Consider the following 16,743-nt stretch of genomic DNA (forward strand, 5'->3'; position numbering starts at 1 on the left):
CTAAAATAGAAGGCTCATTAGTTAAACCTAGGTCTTACACTCCTTACCCTTTAATCTTCAAGTCATTAACATTTTACCCAACATACATATTTGCCATCTTTTTTGTTTTTGTAGCCTCTACCCACAGGTCAGGTCATTGTATCAGATTGCAGCCATGATATATAAACTTATCTAAGGCAACAGAGGCTTAGAATTTAGCACAGAAATACTCAATTGACAATTGCCTTCATTTTATAACACCCACCATCCTGCATACAACCTATTTGCTTTCCATTACTGCCTTTTCCATTTTGTAGAATTCCTAAGACACTGCTGCATTCTATTTAACAGGTGCCCCAAGTCTAGATATTTTCTTACAGAGGAACATACTTAAATGCAAGAAAAATAACTATCCCTGACACATTGAAACACAATACCAAATATCATTTTCCTAGTTATTCCATTCTGTTGGGCTTGCGATATGCCACTCTTGCAGTTTATTCACTGGTCCAGAAAACCCATCAAGAATCCCTGTAGGAAAAAAAAGATCCCTGTTGGATTTTTGCTGTGAAAGGTGACATTCTGACTCTAAATTTATGTATAAAGAATTCCTCAAACTCAGTAGTAAGAAAACAAATGATTCAATAGAAAATGGGTAAAGTACTTTAATAGCCACTCCACTGAAAAGCTATATGGAGGGTAAACTAATACCATAATAAGATATCATTATTCACCTATTACGATGGATAAAATTTAAAAGACTGATCATATCAGGTGTCAGTGAGGAAAGAAAACAACTGGCTATCATTCATTTCTTTTTTTTTTCTTTCTTTAAATTTATTTATGATAGTCACACAGAGAGAGAGAGAGAGGCAGAGGGAGAAGCAGGCTCTATACACAGGGAGCCCGATGTGGGATTCGATCCTGGGTCTCCAGGATCGCGCCCTGGGCCAAAGGCAGGCGCTAAACCGCTGCGCCACCCAGGGATCCCCTATCATTCATTTCTGATGAGAATACAATGTCACAACCATTTTTGGAAAATGCAGCAGTTTCTTTTAAAAAAAATATTTATCTTAGAGAGAGCGGGGGGTTGGGTGGCAGTAGCAGTCTTGGGTAGAGAGAGAAAGAATCTCCAGCAGACTTCCTGCTGACCCACTGAGCGGGAACCTCTCTTGGGGCTCCATTTCACGAACCTGAGATTATTATGATTTGAGCCAAATCAAGAGTTGGATGCCCAACCGACTGAGCCACCCAGGTGCCCCGGGCAGTTTCTTATAAAGCTAAACATACACTTAGCATATGATAAAGTGATCTCCCCCCCTGTATATTTACCCCAAGTAAAACTTAACTTTTTTTTTTTATTATTATTTTTATTTACTTTTTCATGAGACACAGAGAGAGGCAGAGAGAAAGGCAGAAACAGGAGAAGCAAGCTCCATGCAAGGAGCCCAATGTGGAACTTGATCCCGGGACTTTGGGATCACACCCTGAGCTGAAGGCAGCCACTTAATCACTGAGCCACCCAGGCATCCCAAAACTTAAGTGTTCACATAAAAATTACATAGGAAAATTAATAGTGGCTTTATTTTTTATATATATATTTTTATTTATTCTTGAGAGACACACAGAGAGTCAGAGACACAGGCAGAGAGAGAAGCAGGCTCCTTGCAGGGAGCCTGATGTGGGACTCAATCCCTGAACTCCAGGATCATGACCTGAGCTGAAGGCAGACACTTAACTGCTGAGCCATCCAGGCGTAGCAATGGTGGCTTTCATTTGAAATTGCCAAAACCTAGAAATAACCAAATACCCTTCAACCGGCAAATGGAAAACTACAGTACATTCACACAATGAAATACTACTATTCATCATAAGGAATAAACTAATGATACACAAAAAAGATGAGTCAATCTCATATGTACTATACTAAATTAAAGAACCAAGCCTCATTTTATTTACAAGACATCCTGGAAAAGACAAAAGTGTAAGAAGAGAAAATAGATTATTGGTTTTTAGGAGCTGGGAGGGGATAGGAGTTGACTACAAAGAGACAAGATGGAATTTTCTGGAGTGATTGGAGCCCTACATCTTATGTTGGTAGTTATATGACTACATGCATTTGCCAAAAACTTAGAAGACTATACATTAAAATGGATGAATTTCACAGTATGTAAATTATGCTTCAATAAATCTGAGAAGGCTAAAGAGATTAAATAAATTCCCAAAGCCAAGCAGCTATCAAAATGGCTAATAAGTATTTGGTAATTATAGATCACCTCAGTTCAGGAAACAGAGACAAAACATAATAGGAATTACAGCAATTACTCTTGGCTGAGTACCTATCATTTGCATAACACCATAATTGTTTTACATGCATGATTTTTTTGAATCTAGCAACCTTGCAAAGGTGGTTTGTTATCTTCATTCAAAACATCTAGCAAAACTGAGCTTCAAGGATAGGAAGTTGAACTTCTAACTATCCCAAAAGTTTGGGTCTCTTGTGTTCTTAACAATAAGCAATGTAGTGATTTCCAATACAGTATGGATTAAAAAAAAAAAGATAGTTTTAAGAGTTGGAACATATCAAAGTAGCTTATCAAAGAAGTAAGATTTAAGCAGAGCTTTGAAGAAAGAGCAGAATGTAGTAAGTTCTGACCTTTGTTTTCCAACATTAAGAGCTGCATGTGAATACCAAGGAACTCTCATGCAGTCTCTGGGAACCTCCCTTAAAACCTTCTTCAGTGTTATAAATCCTCCTGATGGATTGGTGTCCTTCTCTTTGTCACCTATCATGGCTTTGAGGTGTCTTTACAGAACCCTAGGAGTAGAGTCATATGACAGACACCATTTCCTTTTTGATCTCCAGAATAATTTTTTTTTCTTAATTCAGGTAGGATTTATAGTGAAATGTATGGATCTTAAGTGTACGGTTTGGTAAATTTGAAAAGTGATAGCCGACTTCCCACTCAAGACAGAAAATCTATCACAGAAAAGTTCTTTGTTCCCCTGACAGTCAGTTCCTACCACTTCCATCCTTTGGAAAAGATGGATAAAGAGAAGTGTCATCTTACTTAGGATACCTGGGGATTATTCTCTAGTACTAGTACTCACCTTGCTTTCCAAATTTTTAACAACTATTTTATTTATTTATTTATTCGATAGAGAGAGAGCACTAGGAGGGGTAGCAGCAAGCAGAGGGAGAAGTAAGCTCCCCATGAGCAGGGAATCCCATGTGGAGCTGTCCCAGGACCCTGGGATCATGCCCTGAGCAGAAGGCAGATGCTTCACTAACTGAGCCACCCAGGTGCCCCCAAATGGTTTTTAATACAAGAGATGATGGAGGAATGGAATAAAACAATGAACTAAGAATGTAATTTGTTAATAGACAGCAGTTTCAGAATCACTTTTCTGTTCTTTCTGCATTATCCCAGTCCCAATACCCAGTCAATAATGAGTCCTGTCAACCTTACCTCCTTCACCTATCTCCACCGTCCACCAGAGTCAAAGCTGCCAAAATCTTTTTTTAAAGATTTTATCTGTTTATTTATTTAAGATTTTATTTATTTATTCATGAGAGACACAGAGAGAGACATAGGAAGAGAGAGAAGCAGGCTCCCTGTGAGAAGCCCAATGTCAAATTCGATCTCAGGACCCCAGTCACACCCTGAGCCAAAGGCAGACGCTCAACCACTGAGCTACCCAGGTAGCCCAAAGCTGCCAAAATCTCTTGCTAGAAAGAATACTTAACTGGTTTCCTTTGTAAAACATCCTCTGCCTTCTGTTCCTTTCTCTAGAGGCAAATAATCTCTTCAAAATGCAAACCTGACATTTCAGCCTAGCCCCTTGAGCTTCTAAAAGCTCTTGGGTGTTTTAGTTTAGGTTTTTTTTTTTTTTTTTTTTTTTTTAAGATTTAATCTTTAAATAATCTCTACACCTAACATGGGGCTTCAACTCACAATCACAAGATCAAGTTGGATCCTCCATCGACTGAGTCAGCCAGAGGTCCCAAGGCTTGTGTTGTTGTTGTTTTTTTTAATATTCTATTTATTCATGAGAGAGAGAGAGAGAGAGAGAGAGAGAGAGGCAGAGACACAGGCAGAGGGAGAAGCAGGCTCCATGCAGGGAGTCCGATGTGGGACTCCAGGATCACACCCTGAGCCAAAGGCAGGGGCTTAACCGCTGAGTCACCCGGGCATCCCAAGGCTTGTTTTTATAAGACAAAACAAAGGTCTTGCATTGCCTGGGCCTCCATCCCTTTCCAGTTTCAACCAATATCTATGTTCCCAAGCTCTGAACTCCCAACATCCTGGCCCTCCAGTTTCTTTGCTACTCACCTCAGGCTCTTCAGGCCCTTCCCACTGGCTGGAATTTCTTTTTTTTTTTCAATTTAATGCTTATTTGCCCTTCAATTTGAGGTCAACTGAAAACTTTCTCCAGGAAATAGTTCCTTAAATAATGGACTCAGAAAAGATTAATAACTTTTAGAATCATTTACTTCCTCCTGATTTCCAATGTAGCTACGCCCTAGCCAGAAACAAGATAACCTTAGTTAATCGTTCTAGTGAAGTGTCTTCTGGGTCCAGTTATGCCATATTTGTAAGCTAGTATCTCCCCCTACTCCGTGTCCTCCTGGTACTTCTTTTATGCTTCAAAACATAATGCAATTCAATAATGTCTTATCCTTCAGGTAATGGTGATTGAAATATTGGGAGATTATTGCTGCTTTTTTTTTTTTAAGATTTTATTTATTTATTCATGACTCTGGTGGACAGAGAGGGGGGGGGTGGTGTGTGTGGCAGAGACACAAGCAGAGGGAGAAGCAGGCTCCATGCAGGGAGCCCGACGTGGGACTCCATCCCGGGTCTCCAGGATCACGCCCCGGGCTGAAGGCAGGCGCTAAACCGCTGAGCCAGCAGAGCTGCCCTATTGCTGCTTTTCAACACTGTTGAACTTCACATTCTAAAACAGGAAGATGGGGTGTTGGGGAAAAAAAAGAACTTCCTGCCAAGAAGTTTATAATTTGCTAGCGACCTTCTCAAATAGTACTTTAGAGGGAATAACAGTGGGAACAGAAAACAGAATTCAGGGTGCTAAACACAACAGAGAACACTTTTCTTTCCAGAGGGGACTCAACTTATTGTCCCAGAGAATACTGAGGAAAATTAGGGAATTTGTGGTGATACATTAGAGGACAGAGACCAATTTTTTTATATTGATTCCTAAGTAATCTGTAGTCCATTTCCTTTTACGGTTCACTTCAAACATTTCCATTTATCATTCACTGAACATTTACTGAGTACCGACCATATGTCAGGCTGTTCTAGGAAGTTGTGTTACCTAAGTGCACAAAAAGGACAAATCCCTTTATACTATTAGTAGGAGACAATAAATAACACATTACACGTAGTTAGAGGAGATGTTACAGGAAAATAGAGAACAGGAGCAGGGTGAGGGAAGAAATGGTGCTGGTAGGTGTTGAAAAACAGCCTGTGATTTAAGAGGGGTTCAGAGTGTGCTTTTTTGATCAAGTGACATTTGAAAGAAGACTTCAAAGATTTACCATACTAACTTCTGGGAAAAGGTCATTCCAGCCAGCGACAAGGTCAGTGAACAGAGACAAGGTACAGCAGATGAGGCCAAAGGTGAGAGGCATGGGGTGGAAAATACTTAGGTAAGGCTTTGGAGGTCATAACAAGGACTTTTTTTTTTTTTTTTTAAGATTTTATTTATTTATTCATGAGAGACACAGAGAGAGAGGCAGAGACATAGGCAGAGGGAGAAGCAGGCTCCATGCAGGGAGCCTGACGTGGGACTTGATCCCAGGACCTTGGGATCATGACCTGGGATGAAGGTGGCACTAAACTGTGGAGTCCCCTGGGCTGCCCAACAAAGACTTTTTTAAAAAAAATTATCTATTTATGTATTCATGAGAGAAGCAGAGACATAGAGGGAGAAGCATGCTCCCTGCGGTGAGCCCGACGTGGGACTCAATCCCAGGACCCTGGGATCATGACCTGAGCTGAAGGCAGATGTTCAACCACTGAGCCACCCAGGAACCCCAGGAGTTCGGTTGTGGCTCTGAAACAGGATCCATAGGTGGGTTTTGAGCAGAGGAGTGTCATGATTTGACTTGTATTTCAAAAGAATCTTTTCATATATGCAATAGAGTATTTTGAAAGGTTATTTAAAAATCCCAGTTATAAAAGTTGGTACAACACCGTGCATCATCCCTTATTAACCAATTATTAAATGCAAATTCCGTAGTTCTCACAGCCAAGACCTTAACAGTGCTGTAGTATCACCTAATCTCTGCTCTATAATCAAATTTCCTGTTACTCCACCTAACACATTTTTATGTGGCAGATCTCTAACATATTCAAACCAGGTAAGCTTTTAAAAAGGAGATGTAGCAGGACGCCTGGGTGGCTCAGTGGTTGAGCGTCTGCCTCATGGCTCAGGCTGTGACCCCAGGTCTGGGGATCGAGTCCCGCATCGGGCTCCCTGCGAGGAGCCCACTTCTCCCTCTGCCTGTGTCTCTGCTTCTCTGTGTCACTCATGAATAAATAAAATAACATCTTTAAAAAAAAGGATATGTATCTCACATATGGTAAAATATACACATATCAAGCACATAGCTCTGTGGATTTTCACATACGGATGAGCCTAAGTAATCGCCACCCACAAGCTAAGCTCGCTTCATGCTGACATAATTGGGATCATCAGGACTGCCTGCTTCTTCAAGTAGATTCATATTAAATCTTTCTGGCAAGAATACCCTCAGTGAGCTATCCCATCAGAAAGCACATTTCTGTTTGTGTCGTTCCTGGTGAGAAGTCTGAACACTCAGTCAAGGTGGACATAACCAACTTTTTGTCTCTAAGGCCCATCTTGCGAAACTGTAGCTTTCCTCGAGGCACTTTCAGATGAGTGAATTCCAATTCAGGGAGTTAGTATTTTAAACATTTCACCATCATTCTCCTCCCACATCTGCTCCTTGGGGCTGGGATCCTTGGAGACATAGCCATTTCCAATTTTGCTCCCTGGGAGAGTTCACGGGCTTTCTTCACGCAGATCCATTTGCCCTTAGCCAGCAATGCCTTGGCAGAAACCGACTCCGAAGCTTCAACACCAACTCTTGAGAGCCTTACATGTCCCTTTGGGGCCAGGAGAAATTTGGAGGGCTGGCTCCAGAGGCCTCCTATCAGCATTCCTAGTGCACCGCATATCTTGCTCATAGCACCCGTGCGCTTCTGGGCAGACAGATCCGCAGGACTGTTACTTTGGTTTCCAGGTGGGAAATAGGACATTTCTCCCCCTGGCTTCTTCCAAACACCAAAATCATCCTGCAGGTTCCTGTTGCCACTGAATTCATCTGAGGCATGGAATATTGAGCTCCAAGTGCTTATATTCCCCCTTTGTAATATTTTGGGACCCTGGGAGGGAGATACTGAAGGAGGGATAGACTAGGGTAGTTAAAACTATAGTAAATTCTGGGGGAGGCTTGTGGACAGTAGGGAGTGCTGGGGACTAAATGCGACTTTAGAGATTTCACCTTGCTAGGGGCAGGAAAAAGGGGTAGATAGTCATCTTCATAGTGGAACACAACTGATTTTATAAAGTTTACTTTTGTGTGTTAGGACTAGGAAGCTATCTGAAAGCAGATTGGGAAGGCCAAGGAATAGAAAAGTGAACAATACACTAAAAATAGGGGAAAAGCTTAGAAAAGAAGCAAAATTAAAATTAATAATATGTGTACAATAAGATAAAAGGAATCAAATGCACATACTCTTTTTTACACTGAAAAACTCTGACCATTAATGAGTAATCGGTGTGGAGACACTGCAAGATCATATAAATATCTTGCTTGTCAACAAACATTTAACATTTTTAACATTTATTGAGGATTCTTGCCCAAATCTGTCCATATCCTAATGGTTACAAACTTTCTAACTCTACTACTCCTTCCAGTACATTAGAGGGGGAAAAAGTTTTCATAATCTCCAAATCCACAACAATAAAACAATGTTGGAATCTGCCATAAGAACACAAGTGAAAAAAAAATTTTCTAAGAACCACAGGACTATAAATCTAGGAAGGACACAAAAAATTCTAAATGAATCAAACTCATCAAATTATATACATTAAATGTATAGCTTTTTTTAAAAAAGTTACTCATACTTCATTGAGTGGTTTTAAAAAAGAATCATACCAAAGAAAATCATGATTTTTAGCTTAATCCTGAGTTAATATTAAGAATTTGCCCACAAAAAAAAAAAAAAAGAATTTGCCCACAATGCATATGGCCTCCTATATACAATAGATGATTTTATATACAATTTAAAAAATCTAATACATTATGAATTTATGATTCAGAAGTACCCTTAAATATTTTTAAGCAGGAGAAACACACAAGGTAGTTACAAGTAGAAATAATACCCGCAAAGTGTTCCATATGATTATCCCAGAGACATACCATAGAGGTCTCAGGTTATTAAGAAAACATCAAAAAATGTTTTCTATATTAAGAGTATGTTTTTGGGAGTGGGAAAGAATAACAGCTTTCCCTTTGGTTTAAAATACTCAACAGCCTGAAGTCACGAACCTAGGAGGGTGTAGCCGTCTCTGGAGGAGTTGGAATTGCAGAGAAATCCAGCGTGGAAGCACACCTGTACTTTCCACTCCACCTCCCACCCTCAAATCCTCTGCCAGGCGGGGCTCAGGTTCCCACTTTAAAAGAAGTTAAGGTCACTTCTATTTCAGAAGGGCAAACGTTTGTTATTATGAATGACTTTTTCTTCTTATTAAGTAGAATGAATGGTAATTTCTGAAATGCTCTTCCAATTTAAAATCTAAGAACTCCTGCATCTCAACCCATGAAGCCACAGGCCCCATGGAGGTTGGAGGGTAACATCTGCAATGCACTAGCCTGTGTCCCTGTAAGCAGGAAGCATGGAGGGTGTGAGCAGCCTACAGTCCGGCCATCAGTGTCACCACGGAGTTGATTGTAGTTCTCTTTGTACCATTGGTTGTAATCACAGCTGTGTCCCTTTTCCTGCTATCGAAAGCTCATTGGAGGCTTTTCATTAACACCTTATTCCTATAAAGCAAACAAAATGTTTGTTTTTAAAAAGAGGAGATCCAAGAAGAAACATTAATTGTACCCTTGAAAACAGCCAGGAAATGCCCTGGTGGACTTGTCCTTAAACTATAGGATAGTAAGTGGAAGGACGCCGAGGAGGCTCAGGGGTTGAGCGTCTGCCTTCGGCCCAGTGTGTGATCCTGGAGACCCGGGATCGAGTCCCACATCGGGCTCCCTGCATGGAGCCTGCTTCTCCCTCTGCCTATGTCTCTGCCTCTCTGTCTCTTATGAATAAATAACATCTTACAAAAAAAAGAAAAAGTATGGTAAGTGGAAAGCATGCAACCAGGCCATCAAGGAGGGACTATTAGCCAAGTTATGTCTCCATAATATGTATCTGTCCTTGGCAACCCATGGGCAGCAGAGGCCCCAGAGTGGACCTTTTACCATTTGCCCAATGGCCTCGGTAGGTCATTAAAAGACTCTCCAGAGTGACCTCAATTCTATTCAATGTTCTTGGCAACGACAATTGTTGGCGGGAAGTAGGGCAGCCAGAAGGGGGAAAAAGTGCACACTCTACTTGTCTTCTGTGGGAGACAGTTAACCGTGCCAGGGTCCAGGGGCTGCCACTCCTGGCTGATGGAGGGGGGTCTAGCCTGAGGGTCCCACCCACTTCAGTCTTCTATGCTCCGCCAGCTGTCCAAGATCCCTGGTGTTCAGTAACCTTGACACTAAGGATGATGGGCCCCCTACAGGCCGACAGAGGGCTGTGGAGAGGGATGTGGGAGGCAAGTCTGGGCTGCACCAAACCCCTCCATTCAGAGCGATAGTCCTCTTCCCGTCCTGCCTCTCTGAAGGCCCGTCTCCCAAAGTAGGCCCAGAAGCACACCTGGGCTCTCTGTCTGCAATGCAGCATAAAAGGAAATGCCCTTTGAGCATCCTATTGTTGCATCTCTCCATTTGTGCTTTTGGAAAACACCTCCAGTGACCCTTTCCACTTGTCCACTCCCCGTATTCAAGCATCACCAAATCACCTGTGTCCTTTACTACTCTGGGTCTCATCTTATGCAAGCAAGTGTATCATTTGAACTTTCTTCAGCTTCATGTGATATTGCTTAAAGCCAGATTCTGTCTTGGTACCGTTAGAAGATGCTAGGCCCTTAAAACACATTACAAACAGCTTTCCCACAACATTGTCCCAACAGCTCTCACACCCTTCCCTCTTTGGCAATGTAAGCCTCGGTGCATGCACTAGCTTCAAACCCTGCAGTGGCCCATCTCCCAGCAAATCACCAGATTCTGTGCCCATCACTCTAATCCTCAAAATTGTAAAATTTTCCATATCTATCCTATTCTATCCCTCTGCTCTCTCTCTGTCTCTCATGAATATATATAAATCCCTTAAATACAATAGCCTTTCCGAATAAAAATTTCTTTACAGGTGTGTAAACTTTTCAGTGACTTACCGCTGAGCCACCCCGGCGTCCCTTCTTGGGGACTTCTTAGTTTTAATATCATAGGTGACTTTTGTACACCATCCTGTCCACTTCGCTCCTCATATTACAGATGTGGGAACCATGGCTCAGGAGGGTGAAGTGGCATGTGTAAAGCTGTGGAAATGGTCTCTGGTACAAACAGGATTCCAGAAGAGGACTGTTCCCTTCCCTAAGCCAATGCCATGCCTGTGGCTTCAACACAGAACTGTGCTCACTCTGCTCCACCTCGCTCCCGGAGTTTGTCAATTGTAATGGCTTGTATTTATTTATTTAAAAGATTTTATTTATTCATGAGAGACACAGAGAGAGGCAGAGACACAGGCAGAGGGAGAAGCAGGCTCCATGTAGGAAGCCTGATGTGGGACTCAATCCCAGGTCCCTGGGATCAGGACCTGAGCAGAAGGCAGATGCTCAACCACGGAGCCACCCAGGCGCCCCAGTAATGGCTTGTTTTAATAAAAAGACTTCCCATCCTTATTTAGAGACAGAAATCTTTATGAATTAGCTAGTCTAGTTTATACAGAGAACAAATTTACCTATTCCACATCAGCCAGTCATTTAATATGTTTATTTCAATTGGCTTAGAATTTAAATTATAGAGAAAACCCTTTTTCTTCTCTTCATAATTGTGAGTTTATAGCTGGTTGTTTGGTGATTACAAAGGTATGTCATTGATCACATCACATAACTAAAGACATCTTTTGAAAGAACACCATGGGCAACTGATTAAATTCTGAACCTTCAAAGCTTACTATAATTAGACCCCAAACTAATATTACTTAAAAATCTATAAAGCTCAATTTGGGCCCAAACTGGTTTTTGCATACATTGTATATTTCTCTCTTTATGAGGACACTGAAAGGAATCCCATTTGCTGAAATGATTAGTACCCAAGTTTTTTTTTTTGAATGTTTGCATGTTAGACACAGGGCTAAGAACTTTACATTTATTCACTCATCTAATCTTCACAATACTTCAGATAGGCATTATGCCCATTTTGTAAGGAGGAAGCTGGCTCTTTTTTTTTTTCTTAACCATAATCTGCCACACTACAATACTTACAATTTCTACTTTGTCCTAAATTCTCTCAGCCTTGGCGTTGGTCCCTATTGAAAAATGAGCTTTCTCCTTCTTTCCATCTAGGCAATTCTTCCTTGAAGTTAAGAAACCTCTTCTTTGATACTAGTCATCAGATGGCATTACAGCTCTTTACATACCAGTCATCCCCATTAGACTGTAGTCTACTTAAAGGGTTTTGTTGCTGTTGTTTTGCTAGTCATTATTTCTGTGAAGTGCATATACCTGTAATATAGTAATTAATCAAGACTTGTTTCTCCATAATTATGGGAGGGTCTCTAGGTAGAAGCAGTTAGCCTTGACCTCTAAATGCTCTTTTTCCTAAGAATAGACAACTCAAAATACAGGGCTATTTAAGATTGACATGTATCTCCAATCTCCCCCAGCTAGAAACCAGGTGTCCAGTTTCAGTTTGTAGAAATGCACCAGGTAGTTACCTGCGAACACATTTGGGGCACAGCATATTGTCCTCCAGCTGTGGGGGTGGAAAGTTACAAGCGGGGAGCAAGAAGAGGGCGCATACTCTCCCCCGCTTTTCAGGCACCCAGGCTTGTCCTGCATGAAATTGCAGGTGAACCCAACCTTCTGTGTCTGCAGGCATACTTCTCCCATGGACCACACACCACTTGGCACCTAAAGAAGAAAAGAGAGGCAAGTATGAACACAGCCTGGCCAAATTCTAATGTTCTTTTGGTCAAGAATATATTATGGACTTTGTTTCCACTACTTTTCTTGCCAGTTCCAAGATAGGAACCCTGGAATCCTAGCTCAACCTTCTCTGTCTTGCTTTTTTAGAAAACCATACAAAACAGTTCCTGTTAAAATTTCTAAAAAGAAGAAAGCATAGTTGGAGGTAGTATAGCTCCAGGGGGGTAAATGATAGTGCAAAGGAGGCAAAGCTTTACCTCTACCCATCCTAGGTTTGCAACACGGTCTCCTTGACAAAAAGATCAAGAGAAAACCAGTTTGTTAATGTGTATGGCACAGGTAACTTGGAAGAAACCACCAGTGAAAGTGAACATGGCAGCTTAGAATTCTGGCTTTTCCAAAAAACCAAGGGATTTTTAGAGAAATGACAGGAAAAAGGGAAGGAGTTTTAGACAGACAGTGGGATGCTCAATCTATGGGATGGAACAAAGAAGTAAGGTTTCGGGGCAGCCTGGGTGGCTCAGTGGTTTAGTGCTGCTTTCAGCCCAGGGCGTGATCCTGGAGACCCGGGATCGAGTCCCATGTCCAGCTCCCTGCGTGGAGCCTGCTTCTCCCTCTGCCTGTGTCTGTGCTTCTCTCTCTGTGTTTGTCTCTTATGAATAAATAAATAAAATCTTAAAAAAAAAAGAAGAAGAAGTAAGGTTTCTCTGGTGCCACCCCTCAGGTGATTGTCTCTGGCAAAAAGAGAATCTACAACCTGCCTTTAGGCAGTCGAGCACTTTTTCTGGGTTTGCTGCTCTTCAGCTGCCATTAGCTCAAAACAGTTTTTATTATAAATTTTAAAACAATTTAGAATAGGTATAATTTGGGGTGATACACTCTGGTTTCCTTCAATAGACTAAACCAGAGTGGTCTGGGAAGGCCTGCGTGAAATAGGTTCGGGGTCTCAACAGGCATTGCATTGTGCTAACCAGTTTATGGTCTCTTAATTTTATGTCCTATAATTCTTACAACATTATGAGGTAGGTGTGATTTTTAACCAATTTTACGATGAGGAAATCGGGAACTATATTAAACAACTTGTTAATGTCTCTCGCTTAACAGATGCTAGAAGATCCGGGGCTTAAGCTTAGGCAGTTGATTTTTGAGCTTGCCCTTACTTTTAATTCCTTAAAGAAGGGAAATGAAAAATAAAGCCAAACAGATTGCCATTCCCTCCTGATGACATCAGTAATTTGTAGCAGTTGGGATCCCTGGGTGGTTCAGAGGTTGAGCATCTGCCTTTGGCCCAGGGTGTGATTCTGGGGACCTGGGATCGAGTCCCACATCAGGCTCCCTGCACAGAGCCTGCTTCTCCCTCTGCCTGTGTCTCTGCCTCTCTCTCTCTCTGTGTCTCATGAATTAAAAATTTGTAGCAGTGGTTTCCTTTCCTTTTCTTTTTTAAAAGATCTTATTTATTTTTATTTATTTGAGACAGAGAGAGAGCACACAAGCAGGAAGGAGGGGCAGAGGAGAGGGAGAAGGGGACTCTGCAGAGCAGGACGGGGGGCTCAGGGCTGGATCCCAGGACCCCGTGACCATGACCTGAGCAGAAGACTGACGCTTCACCGACGGAGCCACCCAAGCGCGGCCCCCAGATTAGCATCATCAGCCCTGGCCGAAAAATTGTTAGAAATGAAAATTCCCAGGCCTTAGCTCAGAGCCGAATCAGAAACTCTGTAGGTAGGGCCCAGGAAGCCCCAACCCTTTCCGTGATTTTGATGTACCCTAAAATTGATTGGAGGTTAATAATCAATAGCATTTTTTTCCTCAAGGGGCCCAGAACCAGATGGCACCCCCGGCCTTACCGTGGGCCTCCTGTGGTGATGCCACTGTCTCCATCTTCCCAGCCCTGGCTGCAATTCTGGACCAGGAGGCAAACACGGAATCTGGGGCCGAAGTGGTCACAACAACAGTATTGACCCCCTCCAGGAGAGCATCAGACCCCTCAGGGGGAGCAGCCACTTCAGGAGAGTAGGTTCCATCAGAAGGTATCTTTGTTCCAGGACTTTCCAGAGATATTTCCCCCTTGTCCATCATCAACCTTCTTTGTGTCTGAGTGAGAATCTTGGCCTCCTCTGCGGTGACAGGAATGTTCGTCTACAAACAGGGTTTACAAGGTTAAGGTGCTGTCAGAAGTGTGGCCTCATTTTTATGATTTTGCACCACGTTGGTGAGAAGGGGGGTAGGGGGTGCTATTCTTCCTCAGAAGGAGGAGTGGAAGGAGGGAAGGAGGGAAGGAGGGAAGGAGGGGCTAAGGCCAGCCCTCCACCAACTTTGTGATGCTAAAATAGGTCATTAGAAAGAGAACTAAGTAAGGGGGGGATTCCTGGGTGGCTCAGTGGTTTAGTGCTGCCTTTGGCCCAGGGCCCAATCCTGGAGTCCAGGGATCAAGTCCCAAGTCAGGCTCCCTGCATGGAGCCTGCTTCTCCCTCCTCCTGTGTCTGTCTCTGCCTCTCTCTCTCTAGGTCTATCATAAATAAAGAAATATAGAAATCTTAAAAAAAAAGAAAGAAAGAGAACTAAGCCTTCCACTGGGTCAAGTCACTTACCTTTTGATCTGGGTAAGCATATTCGCAGATTCGCTTATATACATCTAATTTCTAAGACAAGAGAAAAATGAGTTAACAATCAAGTAAGGATCCTACCCCTCCTCCCGGGAGCAAGGTCTCCAACCCTGGGCCATCACCTGGCCTTTGGTGCTCAGCTTGAGTTCTTGGCACCAGGCCCGCAGGATGTCTCGGTGAAGCAAGTTGGCCGGTGGCAGTTTCGAAGGTAATGGAGGAACTGGGATTTTCTTCCGAATTCTTACTCTTGTACTCTCTTGTGCCGTCTTTTCTGAACAGGAAGCTGGAGGAGAATGAATGAAATTAGTAATACCTCACTTTTGTGTGGCCTTTTAAAATATCCAAGTACAACTTTCTGCTGTACAGTCCAATCCCCATCGTATAGTTAATGACTTGCCAACGACCCCATAACCTCCAAGGGACAGGGGTCCCCGGGTAGCTCAGGTCATGATCCGGGGTCCTGGGATCGAACCTTGCATTGGGCTCCCTGCTCAGCAGGGAGCCTGCTTCTCCTCCTGCTTGTGCTCTGTGACACATAAATAAATAAAATCTTAAAAAAAAAAAAAAAAAAAAAACCCTAAAGGACAGAACCTCAAACCTGGGACCGACTTAATACTGAATCTCCAGTTTTTACTTCCTACTTGCTCATCCGTGAGCACCTAAACCCACAGACTCCAAGGAGGCTGTGTTAGAGAGCTTGCTCCCCAGCCAGGGGAATGAGAGCAATTTTAAACCTGACATCATAAAACCTCAGGGGTGCCCTTGTCCTCTCACCAAAGAACAAAACAAACCACTGGGCATTGCTACCCACAGCCACCCATTCTCGGAGTTGGGTCAGCCCCACCCCACTCAGGGCAGTGCTCCGGGCTCCCTGCACACAGCTTTCTCACACACTCCCACTGTTCAGCGGAGACTTCCAGAACACACCTCCGGAACAGGCAACTATCCCCACACTAACAGGGTTTACCGAGGGCACAGGCCTAGCCAGGTCTAACGTAGGCATTGCTACCTAATTATTCCATATAAATTACAACCGAGTCTGCACCCCACCCCACCTGGCCCAGCGAGCTTGAAGTACTAAACTCAATTCTTACAAAAAGAAAGGGGGGCTTCAAGGATGGGATTTCAAATTTATAGCAGTCGGTCCCCAAATCACTGTACATTGAGATCCTTAACACTGAGTAGCGAGTGAAGGCAAAATCGGACCCAAATATATGGTCAGAGCTTGGAGACCCCAAGATACTAGTTTTCACAGAGGCGGCTGAAGGGAGGGGAGACGTGTAAGCTGGGCCCCAAAGAAAGTGGAGGGTTTTCAGAACACAGGGCCATTTTTCTTTCCTAGGTTTCCTTTCTTTTTTTAAAAAAAGACTATTTATTTGAGAGAAAGAGTGAGAGAGCACAAGCAGGGGGAGCGGCAGAGGGAGAAGCAGGGAGCCTGAGGCAGGGCTGGGTCCCAGGACCCTGAGCCCAAGACAGACCCTTAACCAACTGAGCCACCCAGGGACCCCCTTTCCTACTTTTTCTACTCCTTCAGAAAATTTCCAAGCTTTTCTTAAACCCAGGGCAATGAGAGTTGGGGGCTTGTCGACCTCTTACCTTTGCCTTCTTTCATAGATCTCTTCCGTTTGGTCCCACTTGCTGAGGTTCCTGGTAACTTTGGTTCACCATTCGCCTGCTGTTTCTCTTTGGCTTCTTCGGATACAGGTTGGGATTGGCCAGCCAGGTAGTCTTCCCCCGACTTCGTGGAGCCCTGCCGGCGACAGAGGAGCCAGTCACTCTTCCCACCACCGCACACACTACCTGCCTCAAGATAACTCGCATCCACGGTGCCAGCATGGTCCCTACCCACCACTGGCAT

The 16,743-nt window shown here is 43.1% G+C and overlaps 1 protein-coding gene across 1 annotated transcript; it reads right to left on the minus strand.

Annotated features, from left to right (window-relative positions):
• Positions 1-9,045: 9,045 nt before the first annotated feature.
• Positions 9,046-16,743, minus strand: DPPA4 (developmental pluripotency associated 4). The gene is made up of 6 exons (XM_072748433.1): positions 16,482-16,743; positions 15,008-15,168; positions 14,871-14,921; positions 14,127-14,418; positions 12,069-12,264; positions 9,046-9,076 (listed from the first exon to the last, which is right to left on the minus strand). The coding sequence occupies exons 1-6, from the start codon at positions 16,741-16,743 to the stop codon at positions 9,046-9,048; spliced, it is 993 nt and encodes a 330-aa protein (XP_072604534.1).

This window comes from Vulpes vulpes, chromosome 1, assembly GCF_048418805.1.
Source record: "Vulpes vulpes isolate BD-2025 chromosome 1, VulVul3, whole genome shotgun sequence".
NCBI classification, from domain to species: domain Eukaryota; kingdom Metazoa; phylum Chordata; class Mammalia; order Carnivora; family Canidae; genus Vulpes; species Vulpes vulpes.

Bases quoted from the DNA above. Each gene is read 5' to 3' on its own strand.
- DPPA4 (XM_072748433.1), bottom strand. From the start codon at position 16,743: ATGCCAGTGGTGGGTAGGGACCATGCTGGCACCGTGGATGCGAGTTAT. The intron at 14,922-15,007 runs GTGATGGCCCAG...CTCTTGTCTTAG, and splicing joins AGCTGAGCACCAAAGGCCAG to AAATTAGATGTATATAAGCG. The intron at 14,419-14,870 runs GTAAGTGACTTG...CCCTGTTTGTAG, and splicing joins ATGCTTACCCAGATCAAAAG to ACGAACATTCCTGTCACCGC.